At 48.8% G+C, this 19,630-nt stretch overlaps 1 protein-coding gene across 1 annotated transcript in view; it reads left to right on the top strand.

Moving 5' to 3' along the window:
• The window catches only part of sspn (sarcospan (Kras oncogene-associated gene)), a 43,761-nt gene extending 24,907 nt beyond the window's left edge, over positions 1 to 18,854 (top strand). Inside the window, exon 3 of the mRNA XM_038810983.1 lies at positions 17,580 to 18,854. Within this exon, the coding sequence (XP_038666911.1) occupies positions 17,580 to 17,942 (363 nt within the window). The 3' untranslated portion in view covers positions 17,943 to 18,854. The remainder of the gene's footprint in view (positions 1 to 17,579) is intronic.
• The last annotated feature ends 776 nt before the right edge of the window (positions 18,855 to 19,630 follow it).

Raw genomic sequence — 19,630 nt, 5'->3', positions numbered from 1 at the left:
TCCCGCCCCTCACCTTTCAATCTTTCCCTTCTATGCAAAACCCAGATTTTTACACATCCCCTTTCCTAATCCACATCCCCACTCCTCCTGGTGCTTGGATCTGGCGACCTACTGCTCCCCGAACCTGGAATACCTGACGATGAAGTGCCGCCCATACTAACTTCCATGTGAGTTCACTTCAGCCATTATCACAGCGGTCTACATCCCACCCCAGGCAGAAGTGAGGAAGGCGCTGGACGAACTGTAGAGTTATAAACAACGACGAAACAGAACAACTGGAGGCCTTGTTCATCGTGGCCGGAGACATCAAGGCCAACCTCAAGAGTGTACTGCCAAAATTCCACCAGCACATCTCCTGTCCCACCAGGGGCGACAACAGTCTTGACCACTGCTACTCAAAAATCAAGGGCGCCTACTGTTCCATCCCCCAACCGCATTTTGGGAAATCAGACCATAAGACGGTGCTCCTTCTCCCGGCATATAAGCAGAAACTCAAGCGGGAGAATCCAGCTCAGAAGGTCGTGCAGTGCTGGTCCGAGGAAACAGAAGAGCTCTTATGTGACTGCTTAGAGACAGTGGACTGGCCCATATTTAAGAACTCAGCGACCAACTTAAATGAGTATGTCACCACCGTCACAGACTTCATCAGCAAATGTGTGGATGACTGCGTGCCAAAGAAAGCAGTACGTACGTTTCCCCAATCGGAAACCATGGCTCAATCGCGAGATTGACTCCCTACTGAAGGTCAGGTCTGCGGCGTTCAAGCCAGACGACCCTGACCTATACAAGAAATCCAGGTACGAACCCCACAAAGCCATCCGAGATGCCAAGAGAGAATATCAGACCAAGTTAGAGTCACAGACAGACTCTCGGCGGTTGTGGCAAGGACTAAATAACATAATGGGCTACAAAGCGAAGCCGAGCAGTACCTCCGGCAGCAGCGCACCCCTCCCCGATGAACTCAATACATTCTATGCTCGGTTCGAGCAGGTACCCAACAATCCGCTGTCGAGTGCCCCAGCAGCCCATAACCCACCCGTACCCACCATCACAGCTTCCAAAGTCAGATCAGAATTTCCTGAAAGTGAACTCTCGGAAGGCAACGGGCCCGGACGGGATCCCTGGTCGTGCACTCAGAGCCTGCGCAGACCAGCTGGCAGAGGTGTTTGCGGACATCTTTAACCTGTCCCTACTCCACTCCCAGGTCCCCACCTGCTTCAAGAAGACCACCATCATACCGGTGCCAAAGAAGAACCAGGCAACGTGCTTCAATGACTACCGTCCAGTGGCCCTGACTTCAGTCTAATGAAGTGCTTCAAGAGGTTGGTCATGAAGCGCATCACCTCCATACTCCCAGAATGCCTTGGTCCACTGCAATTCGCCTACCGCCGCAACCGGCCCACAGCAGATGCCGTTTTCCTGGCGCTACTGGTATCTCGACTACCAGGACTCCTACATCAGACTCCTATTTATTGACTACAGCTCCGCCTTCAACACCATAATCCCAGCCAAGCTCATATCAAAGCTCCAAAACCTAGGACTTGGCTCCCCACTCTGCAACTGGATCCTCGACTTTCTGACCCACAGACCACAATCAGTAAGAATGAACAACAACACCTCCTCCACATTGGTCCTGAATACCGGGGCCCTGCAAGGTTGCGTACTTAGCCCCCTAATCTACTTCCTGTACACACATGACTGCATAGCAAAATTTGGTTCCAACTCCATCTATAAGTTTGCTGATGAAACGACCATAGTGGGACGGATCTCGAATAACGGCGAGTCAGAATACAGGAGGGAGATAGAGAACCTAGTAGAGTGGTGCAGCGACAACAATCTCTTCCTCAATGCTAGCAGAACTAAAGAGCTGGTCATTGACATCAGGAAGCAAAAGTACTGTACACATCCCCTGTCAGCATCAACGGAGCCGAGGTGGAGATGGTTAGCAGTTTCAAATTCCTAGGGGTGCACATCTCAAAAATCTGTCCTGGTCCACACACGTCGATGCAACCACCAAGAAAGCACAACAGCGCCTATACTTTCTCACAAAACTAAGGAAATTCGGCATGTCCACATTAACTGTTACCAACTTTTACAGATGCACCATAGAAAGCATCCTATCTGGTTGCATCACAGCCTGGTATGGCAACTGCTCGGCCCAAGACCACAAGAAACTTCAGAGAGTCGTGAACACAGCCCAGTCCATCACACGAACCCGCCTCCCATCCATTGACTCCATCTACACCTCCCGCTGCCTGGGGAAAGCGGGCAGCATAATCAAAGACCCCTCCCACCCGTCTTACTCACTGTTCCAACTTCTTCCATCAGGCAGGAGATACAAAAGTCTGAGAACATGCACAAACAGACTCAGACTAGGGGCTGGTTTAGCACAGTGGGCTAAACAGCTGGCTTGTAATGCAGAACAATGCCAGCAGCGCATGTTCAATTCCTGTATCGGCCTCCCCGAATAGGCGCCGGAATGTGGTGACTAGGGGCTTTTCACAGTAACTTCATTGAAGCCTACTTGTGACAATAAGCAATTATTATTATTATTAAAAACAGTTTCTTCCCCGCTGTTACCAGACTCATAAATGACCCTCTCATGGACTGACGTCATTAACACTACGCCCCTGTATGCTTCACCCGATGCCAGTGCTTACGTATGAGGAACGTTTGAGGACTCTGGATCTGTACTTGTTGGAGTTTAGAAGGCTGAGAGGGGATTTTATTGAAATGTACAAGATACTGTGAGACCTGGATAGAATGGTGTGGAGAGGATGTTTCTACTTGTAGGAAAAAGTAGAACCAGAGGACACCATCTCAGATTAAAGGGACGATCCTTTAAAACAGAGATGAGGAGAAATTGTTTCAGCCAGAGGGTAGTGAATCTGTGGAACTCTTTGCCGCAGAAGGCTGTGGAGGCCAATTCACTGAGTGTCTTTAAGGCAGAGATAGATAGGTTCCTGATTAATAAGGGGATCAGGGGTTATGGGGAGAAGGCAGGAGAATGGGGATGAGAAAAATATCAGCCATGATTGAATGGCGGAGCAGTCTCGATGGGCGAAGTGGCCTAATTCTGCTCCTGTGTCTTATGGTCTTATGGTAGTTACGTTGTATACCTTGTGTTGCCCTATTATGTATTTTCTTTTCTTCCTTTTTCTTCCCATGTACTTAATGATCTGTTGAGCTGCTCACAGAAAAATACTTTTCACTGTACCTCGGTACACGGGTCAATAAACAAATCCAATCCAATCAAATCCTAATATCTCCAAATAAAGCTTTGTGTCAGATTCTATTTGATCACCCTCCTGTGAAGTGCCACAGAGATGTTCCATTATTCAAAGGCACTGAGCAAATACAATTTGTTGTTAACATAACGAGTAATCCAGAGGCCCTGAGTCATGCTCCGGGAACCCGGTTCAAATCCCACCTCGGCAGATGGTGACATTTCAATTCAGTAAGAATCTGGAATTAAAATTCATTTGATGACCATTGTCAATTATTGTAAAAATCAATCTGGTTCACTGATGCCCCTTTAGGGCAGGAAATCTGCCCAGCTTACCCGGTTTTGGCCAACATGTGACTCTAGAACCACAGAAATTTGGTTAACTGTCCTCTGAAATGGCCCTCAGCAAGCCTCTCAGTTCAGGGGCAAATAGGGGTGGAGAATAAATGTTGGCCTGCCCAGTGACGGCCACATCCCATAAATAAGAAAAAAAAATTGTCACCCTCAAGATCATTGAAAGTGAACTCTGTGACGCGCTAAAAGATTTGTCCTCTCACTCCCTATCTTGCAAGTGCGATTGAAAATATTGCCAGCCTCCGTGCCCTCATGGGGAGACTAATTGATTCATAGTACTGAGGAGGGTTGCACTGTTGGAGGCTGCTATCTTTTGGATCAGATGCTAAAATGAGGCCCTATCTTATGTTGATATAAAAACTTCTATGTCACGATTCCAAAGGAGGTCAGGGGAATTTTCCTTGCTGACCTGGCCAATGTTTATCCCTCATTCAACATTACCAAAATCGATCGAGGATATTGCTGGTTGTGGGAGCTTACTGTGCTCATATTGGCTGCTGGGTTTTGGACTTTACAACAGCGGTTTATTTTGAAGCAGTAATTCAGTCCCATCCATCCCAGGACAGGAAATTCCTGCCTGAGGTTAATTGTCTGTGAAGTTGTCTCTCCCGCCCATGATGTTTCCCATGGTGGGCGGGACCAGAAGATTTGCCCCACTGGTTGTAAAGCACTTTGGGACATCCTGTGGAAAGAACGATACAAATGCCAAACTACTTTTTTCTTGTTTTTAGAAATGTTGTTGTCAAGAATTCCTGACCAATGGGGCTGCAAGATGGCCTCTGTCCAATTTTGCCCCAAGTCATTGGAGAACGTACAAGACTTGCTGCATTCTCCCACTTTCCCGTTGCTGTGGCAAACTGACCAAGATCAGGAGGTTGCCACGTGGGGAGGCCTCAGGCCTTTGAATCCAGGCTGCACTCGGTAGAACCATAGAAACATATATCGGAAATAGGAGCAGGAGGAGGCCATTCAGCCCTTCATGTGTGCTCCGCCATTCATTATGATCATGGCTGATCATCCAACTGTATAGCTTTATCCTGCTTTCCCCCCATATCATTTGATCCCTTTTCCCTAAATGCTATATGTAACTGTTTCTTGACAATATGCAATGGTTTGGCCTCAAATACTTCCTGTGGTAACGAATTCCACAGGCTCACCACTCTCTGGGTGAAGAAACTTCTACTTACCTTTGCCCTAAATAGTCTACCCTGTATCATCAGACTGTGACCCCTGGTTCTGGACACCCCCACCATCGGGAACATCCTGTCTAGTCCTGTTAGAATTTTATAGATTTCTATGAGATCCCCCCTCAGTCTTCTGACCTCCAATGAATACAATCCTAGCCTACTCAATCGCTCCTCAAACATCAGTCCCGTCATCCCAGGAATCAGTCTGGTAAACCTTTGCTGCACTCCCTCCAGAGCAAGAACATCCTTCCGAAGATAAGGAGAACAAAACTACACATAATATTCCAGGTCTGGCCTCAAGAAGGCCCTGTATAATTGCAGGAAGACATCCCTGCTCCTGTACTTGAATCCGCTCGCAATGAAGGCCAGCATACCATTTGCCTTCTTTACGCCTTACTGTACCTGCATGCTTACCTTCAGTGACTGGTGTATGAGGACACCCAAGTCTCGTTGCATGTTTTCCTCTCCTAATTTATGGCCATTCAGATAATAGTCTGCCTTCTCATTTTTGCTACTAAATGGATAACGCGGAATTATCCAAATTATACTGCATCTGCCACTCATTTGCCCACTCACTCGACTTGTCCAAATCATACTGAAGGATCTCTGCATCCTCCTCACAGCTCACCCTCCCACCCAACTTGGTGTCATCAGCAAATTCGAAGATATTACATTTTGTTCCCCCATCAAAATCATTAATATATGTTGTGAATAGCTGGGGTCCCAGCACCGACCCCTACGGTATCCCACTAGTTATTGCCTGCCAATTTGAAAAATACTTGTTAATTCCTACTGTTTAGGGGCTGTTTAGCACAGGGCTAAATCGCTGGATTTGAAAGCAGACCAAGCAGGCCAGCAGAACGGTTCGATTCCCGTAACAGCCTCCCCGAACAGGCGCCGGAATGTGGCGACTAGGGGCTTTTCACAGTAACTTCATTGGAAGCCTCATCGTGACAATAAGCGATTTTCATTCATCATTTCATTTGTTTCCTGTCTGCCAACCAGTTTTCTATCTATCTCAATACACTACCCCAAATCCCATGTGCTTTAGAAGTCCAAATTAACTACATCCACTTGCTCCCTCTCATCAGCTTTATTAGTTGCATCCTTGAAGAATTCCAGTAGATTTACCAAACATGATTTCTCCTTCATAAATCCATGCTGACTCTGTCCGATCCTGCCATTGTTTTCCAAGTGCTCCGCTATAAAATCTTTGATAATGGATTCTAGAACCTTCCCCACTAACAGCGCCAGGCTTACTGGTCTATAATTCCCTGTTTTCTCTCTACCTCCTTTTTTTACATAGTGGAGTGATATTAACTACCCTCCAATCTGCAGGAACTGTCCCAGAGCCTATAGAATCCTGGACGATGACCATCAATGCATCCACTATTTCTGCAGCCACTTCCTTCAGTACTCTGGGATGTAGATTATCAGGCCCTGGGATTATCAGACTTCAATCCCATCAGGTTTAGCACACTGGGCTAAATCGCTGGCTTTGAAAGCAGACCAAGGCAGGCCAGCAGCACGGTTCAATTCCCGTACCAGCCTCCCCGAACAGGCGCCGGAATGTGGCAACTAGGGGCTTTTCACAGTAACTTCATTGAAGCCTACTCGTAACAATAAACGATTTTCATTTTTTCATTTTTGTAACACCATTTCTCTATGAATATTGATCTCCTTCAGTTCCTCCCTCTCACTAAACCCAGTGTTCGCAACATTTCTGGTATCTTATTTGTGTCCTCATTTGTGAAGACAGAACCAAAGTATGTTTAATTGCTCAGCCCTTTCTTTGTCCCCCCATTATACATTCCCCTGTTTCTGACTGTGAGGGACCTACATTTGTCTTCAACCAGTCAGAACATCTGGGGCGCGATTCTCCCCAAAGGCGGCGGGTCGTGAAGTCTGCCATGAAAACGGCCGTGTTTCACGGCAGCCTCCGAGCCCCCGCCCGGGACCCGATTCTGCTCCCCGGTCGGGGCTAGCATCGCGGCCCCGTGAACTACGGCATTGCGGGCTTAACGAATTTCGTTAAGCCCGCGCGCCAAAGTTAGCGACGGCTGATGCATTGATGACGTCAGCCGCGCATGCGCGGATTGGACGACTCCAACCCGTGCATGCGCGGATGACGTCATCCGCACATATGCGTTAGACCCGCGCATGCGCGGTCGGTAATGCCCCTCAGCCGCCCCGCGGACTGATCCAGCGGGGCGGCGGAGTAACAATGGTGCGGCCGTGCCAATCGATGGCATGGTTGTGCAGAATGGCACTTTGGCGCCGCTTTCACGAACTTGTATAGCAGGTGTATTCAAATTCGTGAAAACGGCCGTAAAGGCCTTGGAAATCGGCCCATCGGCCAGGGGAGAATCGCTGCTCGCCGTAAAAAAACGGCGAGCAGCGATTCGTGTCGGGGGGGCGGGCGTGGGGGGGGGGGGGGGGGGGAGAATAGCGGGAGGGCGTCGGACCAGCGTCGCCGTAAAAATTTGCGCCGCCCGCTATTCTCCCCCCCGTCATGAGTGCGGAGAATCGCGCCCCTGGTGTTCACATCCAGAATTAATCTCGCAATTGCAGATGGACTATGTAGTGACATCAGCACAAATCAGTTGTATTGAATGCGCAAAGTTACAAGTGGCTTTGTTGCGTTCAAAACACTAGAATGGTTTAGAATGCATTAAGGCCTCCACCACATGGATTGCAGCAGTTCAAGAAAGCAACTCATCAACTCCTTCCAGTGACTCCGACATCCTGTAAAAAATGAATTAAAAAGTTATTTGCAGCGTTAATTTGATAATTTGGACTTTAATTTGATTGTGATGGTTGATGGGGTGTGGGGAGGAAGGGGGGCCACAATGCAGAGGACAGGTATCCTCCTTTATGGATGGAAGAGCAAGTTAAGAGAAAAAGTCAATCCAAACTGCAACATCAAACAATTCAAAGTGTCAGCCATTGCCCTAGCTTAAATCCACACATGCCATTTCAATTAGGATGCCTTAGGCTCGTGCTAAAGTTCACCATCTGTAACATCGGAGGAATGTGCTGAGGCTATAAGTCTTTCCTAGCTTCCTTTGCTCATAATCCAAATCCTTTGGATCAGAATCACGGGAGCTGTGAGCTTTTTGTGCAGCTGGATTTCAACATTCTGAATCGATTGAGAAATCACACCGCACCCCCACACCCCCCCCCCCCCCCCCCCCCCCAACCCCACCCAGCCAGCTTTGAATGCAGAAATTAAAATGTTTTATCGTATCGGTTATCCTTTACCACTTGGGGGCTGGTTTAGCGTAGAAGAAAGAACAAAAAAAAATTACAGCACAGGAACAGGCCCTCAGCCCTCCAATCCTCTATCTAAAACTGTTGCCTATTTTCTAAGGATCTGTATCGCTCTGCTCCCTGCCCATTCATGTATCTGTCTAGATACATCTTAAATTACGCTATCGTGCCCGCCTCTACCACCTCCGCCGGCAATGCGTTCCAGGCACCCACCACCCTCGCATATCTCCCTTAAACTTTTCCCCTCTCACCTTGAACTCGTGACCCCTAGTAATTGAGTCCCCCACTCTGGAGAAAAAGCTTCTTGCTATCCACCCTGTCTATACCTCTCATGATTTTGCATACCTCAATGAGGTCCCCCCTCAATCTCCGTCTTTCTAATGAAAATAATCCTAAACTACTGAACCTCTCTTCATAGCTAGCACCCTCCATGTCAGGCAACATCCTGGTGAACCTCCTCTGCACCCTCTCTAAAGCATCCACATCCTTTTGGTAATGTGGCGACCAGAACTGCACGCAGTATTCCAAATGTGGCCGAACCAAAGTCCTATACAACTGTAACATGACCTGCCAACTCTTGTACTCAGTACCCCTTCCGATGAAGGAAAGCATGCCGTATGCTTTCTTGACCACTCTATCGACTTGCGCAGCTACCTTCAGGGTACAATGGACCTGAAAACCCAGATCTCTCTGTACATCAATTTTCTCCAGGGCTTTTTGGCTGGACGGCTGGTTTGTGATTTGTGATGTGAGCTGGGTTCAATTCTCGTACTGGCTGAGCCTTATTCATGAAGGCCCTGCCTCCTCTCAACCTTGCCTGAGGTGTGGTGGTCCTCAGGCTAAATCATCACCAGTCAGCTCTCCCCCTCAAAGTTTGGAGCAGTGAGTATTTTCGAGTGAGGTCGAATATGGTCAGTTGATTTTATTCTGCTCAATTAGTCTTCAGGCTGACATTATTTGTTGCTGCCTATTGTAATATTAACATCAGAATCCATTACTGACCATTGGGAATTATCCACGCCAACCACCTTTTATGGTCTTTCTCATCGATTCTCCCAACTTAATGCTGTGCTCCCAACTGTGCTCTATTGTGAGCAGTTTTGAAAAAAAAAACAAGGCAAAGACTGCCGTTTATATAGCACCTTTCACAATCTCAGGATGTCCTAATGCGCTTTACAGCTAATAAAGTACATTTGAAGTGTAGTCACTGAGTAACAGCCAGTTTGTGCACAGCAGGATCCCACAAACAGCAATGAGATAATCTACTTTTTTTTTTAAAATAATTTTTATTGGAATTTTTTACAGAAAATATAAAAATATAACAACAAGTATAGCAACAAGCAGTAATATGCAACTAACAGCCCCATAACACCCACAATTCCCCCCATACCATAACATCACATGTATCACACTCCCCTCATCCCCCCCACAAGAGAACTTAACCATAAATTAAAATTAAATAAATCAAATTTAAATAAAATAAGCAAACATAATCAACGTCCCCCCCCACCCCCCCGGGTTGCTGCTGCTACTGTCCCAGTACCCTATCGTTGAGCCAGAAAGTCGAGGAAAGGTTGCCACCGTTTAAAGAACCCTTGCACCGATCCTCTCAGGGCGAATTTAACCTTCTCTAGCTTAATGAAACCCGCCATGTCATTGATCCAGGTCTCCACGCTTGGGGGCCTCGCATCCTTCCACTGTAGCAAAATCCTTCGCCGGGCTACTAGGGACGCAAAGGCCAGTCTCTTTCGCCTCCTGCACTCCCGGCTCTACCCCAACTCCAAAGATCGCGAGTCCCCATCCTGGCTTGACCCTGGATCCCACCACCCTTGACACCGTCCTCGCCACCCCCTTCCAGAACTCCTCCAGTGCCGGGCATGCCCAGAACATATGGGCATGGTTCGCTGGACTCCCCGAGCACCTGACACACCTATCTTCACCCCCAAAGAACCTACTCATCCTCGTCCCAGTCATGTGGGCCCGGTGCAGCACCTTGAATTGGATGAGGCTAAGCCGCGCACACGAGGAGGAAGAATTTACCCTCTCCAGGGCATCAGCCCATGTTCCGTCTTCGATCTGTTCCCCCAGTTCCCCCTCCCACTTCATTCTCAGCTCCTCTACTGACGCCTCCTCCGCCTCCTGCATAACCTTGTAGATATCAGATATCTTCCCCTCCCCGACCCAAACCCCCGAAAGCACCCTGTCACTCACCCCCCTCGCGGGGAGTGCAGGGAATCCCTCCACCTGCCGCCTAGCAAATGCCTTTACCTGCAGATATCTAAACATGTTTCCCGGCGGGAGCCCAAATTTCTCCTCCAACTCCCCCAGGCTCGCAAACCTTCCGTCGTTAAACAGGTCCCTCAGTTGTCTAATGCCCGCTCTATACCATCCCCGAAATCCCCCATCCATGTTCCCCGGGGCGAACCTATGGTTCCCCCTTAACGGAGCCTCCATCGAGCCCCCCACTTCTCCCCTATGTCGCCTCCACTGCCCCCAAATCTTGAGGGTAGCCGCCACCACCGGACTCGTGGTATAAGATCTACTTTAATGGTGCTGTTGGAGGGAGAAAAGCTGGCCACAGCCATGAGGAGAACTCCCCTGTTTGTTTTTGGAATAGCACTGGGGTGATCCCACTGCACAACGCAAAGAGTGCGCAAAGAGTGCGCAAAGAGTGCGCATAGTGCGCTAGCCAACAGTTTATGCCTCACCAACATCAGAACAAATAGGTGTGGTGTGCGTGTGTATTTGTGTGCGTATGTGTATTTGTGCATGTATTTGTGTGTGTTTATGCACGTATTTGTGTGCATGCATTTGTGTGTGCATGCATTTGTGTTTGTGTGTGGATTTGTGCGCGCGTGTCTTTGTGTGTGTGTGTATTTGTATGTGTGTATGCATGTGCATATTCATGTATGTGCGTGTGTGTGTACTTGTGCGTGCATATTTGTGTATGTGTGTGTATTTGTGTTTGTGTGTGTGTGTATTTGTGTGTATTTATGTGTGTGTGTATTTGCATGTATGTGTATGTGTATTTGTGAAAAATGAATATCACTTATTGTCACAAGTAGACTTCAATGAAGTTACTGTGAAAAGCCCCTAGTCGCCACATTCCGGCGCCTGTTCGGGGAGGCTGTTACGGGAATCGAACTGTGCTGCTGACCTGTTTGGTTAGCTTTCAAAGCCAGTGATTTAGCCTAGTGTGCTAAACAGCGTGTGTGTATTTGTGCATTTGTATTTGTGTATTTGTATTTGTGTGTGAGCCTGTGTATTTGTGTATCTGTGTATTTTTATTTGTGTGTGCATATGTGCGCATATTTGTGTGTGTCTATTTGTGGGTGTGTATCTTTGTGTGTATTTGTGGGGCATGTATTTGTGTGTGTGTATTTATGTAATTGTGTGTGTATTTGCATGTGTCAGTATTTATGTGTATATATTTGTGTCTATTTGTGTGCGTGTGTATTTGTATGTGTTCGTGTGTATGTCTGGGTGTTTATTTGTGTGCGTGTATCTTTGTGTGTATACTTGTGTGTGTGTATGTATTTGTGTGTATTTGTGTGCGTGTGTATTTGTGTGTGTGTGCATTTATGTGTGTATGTATTTGTGTGTGTGTGCATTTGTGTGTATGTATTTGTGTGTATCTATTTGTGTATGTGCACATGTATTTGTGTGCGTGTATTTGTATGTGTGCATGTGTATTTGTGTGCATGTGTATTTGTGTGCGTGTGCAAGCACAAGTTGTGCATGTCTAGGAAAGGGCTCTATAGTCACAGTTCCTCTGGTGCAGGAGAATCAAGCAGGGTGAAGTACATGAGGCATGTTCAGAATGTTCTATGTGTCATGTATGATGTTGACTTGGCCAGTTGGTATTTTGCCGTGGCAATGTAACACCTGTGTTCAAATAAATAATAGCAAATTACTGCGGATGCTGGAACCTGAAACTAACAAGAAAATGCTGGAAAATCTCAGCAGGTCTGGCAGCATCTTAGGGAGAGAAAAGAGCTAGTGTTTTGAGTCCAGATGACCCTTTGTCAAAGCTGTGTTCAAATGATGCACAGGATTTCCCGCAAACTCATTTAGTGTCAACACTGCACCATCCCTCCTAATGACCACAGTGAAGAGCCAGACATTGCAGTGTCCCACTTCCAGGTGAAAAGTAGACATTGAAAGGCTCAATATGCCACTACTCTGGGTATGTGTCAGGTTATTAAATTTCCCCTGTAGCCTTCCAAAGCACCTATCCCAAACTGGCAGTGTAACTCCAGTCTGCTTTTTGCAGGTACCAGTACTTCACTGAGGGGAGAAAACAGCAAGCAAAAAAACCCACTTAACTTGAGGAATTATTATAGAGCCATTCTCATCCTCAGGAGCAGCTTACAGTCAATGAAATACTTTATGAGTGTAATCACTGTTGTAGTGTGGGGAAACACGTCAGCCAAATTGTGTACAGCAAGAGACCACGAACTTTTCAAACATCTTGGCCACATACTCCGAGCCTGCCTTCCCTCGGTCCCTTTAGGCAGCTCCACGATCCTCAGACTCTGCCTCCTTGTCGACCTTCGCCCTCAATCCTTTCTGACCCTCTGCCATCATCAACATTTCAGCCTCCAACGAGACAATACGATCCTCATGATCGGCCACCATCTCCTCCACCTTCTGGATCGATGCATTCTGTGCCTCCGGTCTCTGCTCCACTCTCTCCAGAGAAGCCTGAATCAGCTCTGCCACCTTGGCCAGATCCTCCGTAGCCGCCTTCCTTTGCTGCTTAAACTCAGCCGCCAGGAATTCCACCAACTGCTCCGTCGACCATTGTGCGGGCAACAACGTCACAGGTCCCTCTGCCATATTTCCCCCTGCTGCATCACGCAAGTTGCCCTGATCCGAACATTGCCTCTTATTCGTCGCACCCCTCGTTTGGTAACTCTTCGGCATTATCCACCCAAGGAGAGTAGCTTAGTCTTAGATATTCCCACTTTTTCCACCAGCAAGGACCCCGCAAATTGGGCAAAAGGGTCAAAGCGTCCGACCTTAGGCAGGAGCGACCTCCGGCAGAGGCAGTTTCAAAGGGGAGATTCAGGGATCCATTAACTCAGGAGAGCAGGTCCTTTCCTAACCACAGTTGGTTATCACAAGGCCGCCTCTTTGTTCTCAAATGCTTTATAGTGCAGGGTAGCCCCCACAGCTGCACTTTCAGACATGAGGAAAATACCTGCTACCCTGAGTTAAAGGATATAAGAAACATTTTCGTACCGGCCGACTGTTTAAAGGGTTTAAAGGATGAAGATGGGGAGAGCACCCAAACGGGCAACACAAGCCCCCTGACCCCCATCTCCCATGAAGGACAGCCTTCAACACCCTGGTGGCAGTTGTTGGGAGGGTACTCATCACCTTGCCATCCCTCGGACTGCTAGTTGCCAGGTCAGCACCAATTCACGCTAGCGGGAGTCTCGGCTGGGGTGCTGAAGCAGCCCAGCTGGCTAGTCAATGGTGCATCCTGCCCGTCAATGAGATGTAAAATAGCTCTAATGAACTATATGCCTATTGTATCACACGCTGGCATGCATTGGAATTGCACTAGTCCCACATGGCACCGGTACGAGCCCATTAACGTGTCCTGAATTGCCCCGGGGCCAGAGATCCAGTGCCAGCATCAGCACATAGGGCTGGATTCTCCGTTTCAGCGGCTAAGTGCCGGCGCCAGCGGAGCATGTGAGGTCTTTTACGACTGAAAAATCGGCGTGAAACCCTCACTGATTCTGGCAACGGTGACGGACTAGCACCGATGCCGACTGAAACTCCAGCGGCAAAAACGGCCGGAGAATGGCCGGGTCCCGGGCCGCGCATGCGCACGGCTGATGACCTGCAGTTGTCACGCCGTACAACATGGCGCCGGCCGTGTGCGGAGCCAACCAGCCATTCGCGACCTGACAGCCCACCCCCTAGCCACCCCCCACCAGTGCCCTCAGCCCTCACAGAAGCACACCCGGCATGGATCCCGGCCGAGTGTGATGGCCCTGGACACAGTCTGCAGCCGGCACACCGGGTTCACGAACACTGGGACCACACGTGTACCAGGCCGTCAGGAACTCGGCCCATCAGAGACAGAGCATCACGGGTGGGCCGGCTGATAAGGCGGCAATGGCATGCGACTGCAAACGGCACGCGTCACGATGATACCATTTCGGAGGGGTTGTGTCAAACTGCGCCAGCATCAATTTCGTGTCGGACTATGGAGAATCCCGCCCTTAGTCTCTCAAATGGATAATTCCATCCATAATCTCTTTCTCACACACATACTCTCTACACATACACTCTCACTTTTTCTCTCTCTTTCTCTTATACACAGACTCTTATATATAACTCTCTCTCACTCTCTCTTTCTCTCATACACACACACACACACTCTCTCTCACACATCCTCTCACACACACTCACTTCTCATAAACACACACTATTATACACACACTCTCATTCTCTCACTCTCCTATACACACTCTCACGCACACACACATTCTCGCTCTCTCTCATATACACTCATGCTCTCTTTCAAAGAGCCTTTTGGCCGCAAGATTGCCATGTAAAGGTCCATTGACCTTGGGTGGGAATTTCTGGTGGCCGGACGGATGCAGCTGAAGAATCCCGCCCACTCTCTCTCACTCTCTCGCGCTCTCTCTCACTCTCTCGCTCTCTCTCTTACACTCTCTCTCAAACACACACACACTCTCACACACACATTCACACTCACTCATACTCTCTCACACACTCTCTCTCACTTCTCTCACACTCTCTCAAACACACACTCACTCTCTCGCTCACTCTCTATCTCTCACTCTCTCTCAAACATACGCACACTCTCTCCCACTCTCGCACACTCTCTCGCTCTCTCTCACTCTCTCTCAAACACACGCACACTCTCTCACTCTCTCGCTCACCCTCTCGCTCCCTCTCTCAAACACACGCACACTCTCTCCCACTCTCGCTCTCTCTCACTCTCTCTCAAACACACGCACACTCTCTCACTCTCTCGCTCACTCTCTCGCTCCCTCTCTCAAACACACGCACACTCTCTCCCACTCTCGCTCACTCTCTCGCTCCCTCTCTCAAACACACGCACACTCTCTCACTCTCTCGCTCACTCTCTCGCTCCCTCTCTCAAACACACGCACACTCTCTCACTCTCTCGCTCACTCTCTCGCTCCCTCTCTCAAACACACGCACACTCTCTCCCACTCTCTCACTGATCAGGGGCTGATTTAGCTCACTGGGCTAAATCGCTGGATTTTAAAGCAGACCAAGGAGGCCAGCAGTACGGTTCGATTCCCGTATCAGCCTCGCCGGAATGTGGCGACTAGGGGGTTTTCACAGTAACTTCATTGAAGCCTACTCGTGACAATAAGAAATTTTCATTTTCATTTCATTTCTCTCACACTCTCTCTCAACCACACGCACTCTCACACACACATTCACTCTCACTCATACTCACTCACACACTCTCTCACTTGCATACACTCTCTCACAAACCCACACTCTCTCGCACTCTCTCTCTCACACACCCAAACTTTCACACACTCTCTCTCTAAGGCCCGCCCACCGAGAATAAGAGGCTGGAAACTGTGTCAAACTCCTCGGCCTGTATGTTGGACATGAAATAATTATTGTAAATGTAGTGAGGCAGCTCTGAACATCATAGAATCCCTACAGTGCAGAAGGAGGCCATTCAGCCCATCAAGTCTGCACCGACCCTCTGAAAGAGCACCATATCTAGGCCCAATACCGCCGCACCTTAACCCCCCCATCCCTGTATCCCCACTGGACTGTTGGACACTAAGGGCAATTTAGCATGTCCAATCCACCTAACTTGCACATCATTGGACTGTGGGAGGAAATCAAAACCATGGGGAGAAAGTGCAAACTCCACCCAGTCACCAGAGGCCGGAATTGAACCTGGGTCCCTGGCGCTGTGAGGCAGCAGTGCTAACCGTTGTTCCACCGTTTTGCCCCATGTGCTATATTGAAAGAAATCTGCATTGCACTTTATGTTAGCTCCATTTTGAATGGTTGTGCAATGTACCTTCGCAAATTTTATGAGTAAATTATAGTTTTGGAAAAATAATGAATGTTGATCTTCCAACACCGTTCCTGAGAATGGATAATCAGAAAATGCACTGAATAAGGAGTGGGCCATTCGGCCGTCAACCCTGTTTGCCATTCTAACCTGGCCCATCTCTACTTAAATTCTTCTGGGTGGGATCTTCTGGTCCCACCTGCCCGGGGACGGAAAGTTTCACAGATCAGCTAAAGGTCTGTCAACTTGGGGCGGGAATTTCCAGGACCGCTAAATCCCGCCCATATACATTGAACAGTGAGAAAGCAAAGTTAAAGTAAGTTATCTCTGTAACAAAAGCAGAATCTGCTGGAAAAACTCAGCAAGTCTGGAAGCATCTGTGGAGAAAGGAAATAGGATTAGCGTTTTGATTCCATCTGATTCTTCTTCAGAGCTTTTGAATGCGATTCAGCGGACTCAAGTTAAGTCCACTGAATAGCGCATTTGACGGCTGGTTCTTATTTATTTAATTATTTATTTTCCATTTATTTTCGCCATGGGAGTTCTCCCCGCCAAGGTTACACTTTGAGTGATTTCCTGAGCTGAAACTCGTCAGCAGGAAAGGATCCTGGCAGAGCAGGGCGCCATTTTGTCTGGCAGCCCCGACCTCCCCCCCCCCCGCCCCGCTCTTTCGGGTTCCCCCCCCATGCACGTTTGACCCCAACCCCTTCACCCCCACAACCTTGGGATGACCACCCGCGAACCGCCCCTCACTCCTTCCATCTGGCAAGGCCCCCCCCAAGGCCTGACCAGTGCCAGGGTGGCAGTACCAAGGAGCCCAGGTGCCAGGGGATGAGCCAGGGTGCCACTTTTCCCTATCCCCAACCAGCTCAGTGTCTCCAATGGCCTGGGAGAGACCCCCCCCCCCCCCCCCCCCCCCCCCCGGCCAGGTGCCATTGCAACTAGTCTACGTTTGCGTGGAACAGTACTAAACGCCACCCTACCGCGGTCTCCCAAGCACGGCCTCTGAATCCCAGGCGTTAGGTGAATCAGGCATCCAGGTATTTAATTGAACGCGTGTCACCAGACTCACTTCGCCAAGACAGTGCATGATCCAGATCGCGCTGGACGAAGCGAGTCTGGTGTCTCGTGGGAGGTTTCCCGGTGGGGAACCCAATTTGGGGCTCGCACGTAATTCACCTGTTGCACCCGGATCACGCCGGGCCCATCGGGGTCGCTGAATTTTGCCCTTTTTTAAAGTTATATCTGTGCTACTATCAAGCCAAAATGCCTCTTCCTGCAGTTTAGTGGGGCTGGTTTAGCACAGAGCTAAATAGCTGGCTTTTAAAGCAGACCAAGGCAGGCCAGCAGCACGGTTCAGTTCCCGCAGCAGACTCCCCGAACAGGCGCCGGAATGTGGGAACTAGGGGCTTTTCACAGTAACTTCATTTGAAGCCAACGTGTGACCATAAGCGATTTTCATTTCATTTTTGTTCATTTTCAGTTGCTGTATTTCCTGCTGTGCGCCCTGGGTCTGATACTCTGCATCTCGGCCGTGGCTTTTGCTGCTCACCATTTCAACCAGATCACCACGTTCACCTGCCAGATGAATGAAGAACAGTGCATTTGCAAGCAGGACCCCGACGACCATATCGCTCGTACCTTCCAGTACAACGACGTGTCGGACTGTGAGTCTGTCACCAGTACGATCAAACTCTACCTGCTCGTACAGATAATTCTCAACTTAATCTTGGCCATCGTCTGCCTTCTGGGATGTTACGTGATGTGGAAACACAGATACCAGGTGTTCTTTGTTGGCCTTAACTACCACCCCTTTAAGACTAGTCAACAGCAGCCAAAGGTATAACCCAGACATTGGGATACATTGGACAGCTGACATTTCAATCCGACGCATGCTTGTGGAAAAGATGAGAAATTAACCCAGTATTAATTACTATTTTGAAAGAAAAACCTTGATTGTATAAATGAAAGTGTGTGTGGTTTTAAGAAGTGACTTACCTTTGCAGGAAAGTTTGTTTTAGGGAAGTGAATGATTTGAAAGTGGCTGCATTATTACAGGCCAGCTATTTGCAGTATTGTCATTCAGTGGACTGTGTGCTACAGTATTGTGTACCCATGCGGTAGACCGAGTCTGACTGCACTCTCAGTTAAACCCTGTAATAGCCCACATGGGGTCTATGGGGTGGGAAGGATTATTTTCCCCGTGGTCCTTGCGGATTACAAGCTCCCCCACTAGGCAGGGCAGGGAGCAGGGCAGAGGAGGCAGGGCAGAGTGGGGCAGGGCGGGGTGATCTCGGAGGAATTCAGAGGGTAAGAATACAGGGGGAAAGCTGACGTGCAGAGCTCCATTCTGTGGCACCATTTAAAATTGAGGCACCTCTGATTACAACATGTATTCTAGCATCTAAACCAGCTTGCATCTTGACAATGTCCCTTTCATTTACTTGATTTGATAGTTTTAATTAAATTTCTCTCGGAAATGTATTGACTTGACTATGGAACACTGAAAAGGTAGCTCAGGAGTATATCTGAGAATGGGTCAAAAGTCTTCGTGCAAGATTGACTTCTAATTCGAGATAATCCACTGATTTAGAAAGTGCCTTCACGTGATCACCATCTGCGCCTTTGCAACAGTTGGAATCTTTAGCAGACAGACACTGGGATGGAAGCTTGATAATCTCAGAAAGAAAGAGGATACACACACACCCACACACATCCACACACCCACCCACACCCACCCACACATCCACACACCTACCCACACACACACATCCACACACCCACCCACACCCACCCACACATCCACACACCTACCCACACACACACATCCACACACCCACCCGCACCCACACACATGCACACACAGACACACACACCCAGACACCCACACCCACCCACACACACATATGCACCCACACATGCACCCACAAATACACTCGCACACTATTACACACGCACCCACACACACGCGCTCACACATGTGCACAATACACAATCACAGAGATGCCCACACACACGTACCACACAGATGCACCCACACACACATACCTAGACGCATCAACCCACACACACGCACCGGCACACACAGCCACACACACACACCCACCCACACACACCCACGTGCATGACACACACACCCACAGAGAAAAACACACACCCAACACGCACACAACACACAACCACACGCACCCATACACACTCACACACATACACGCACACATATGCACAACACACACCCACACAGAGATACACACACAACCATGCACGCAGCACAAACACACAGACTCCCACCCACACTCACAGACAGACACACAGACTCACATGCACACAGACTCCCACGCACACACACATAGACTCCCATGCACACTCACACACAGACTCCCATGTACACACACATACACACAGGCTCCCAGGCACAGTGACGTGCACATGCAGACTCCCACACAAGCACAGATTCTCATATGTGCGTGCACACATACACATGACTCCCATTGCCCACACAGACACGAAGGCTGACACTGAGTCCCACGCACA

This window comes from Scyliorhinus canicula, chromosome 11 (assembly GCF_902713615.1).
Source record: "Scyliorhinus canicula chromosome 11, sScyCan1.1, whole genome shotgun sequence".
Lineage (NCBI taxonomy): Eukaryota > Metazoa > Chordata > Chondrichthyes > Carcharhiniformes > Scyliorhinidae > Scyliorhinus > Scyliorhinus canicula.
This window is presented reverse-complemented; position numbering and strand designations above follow the sequence as displayed.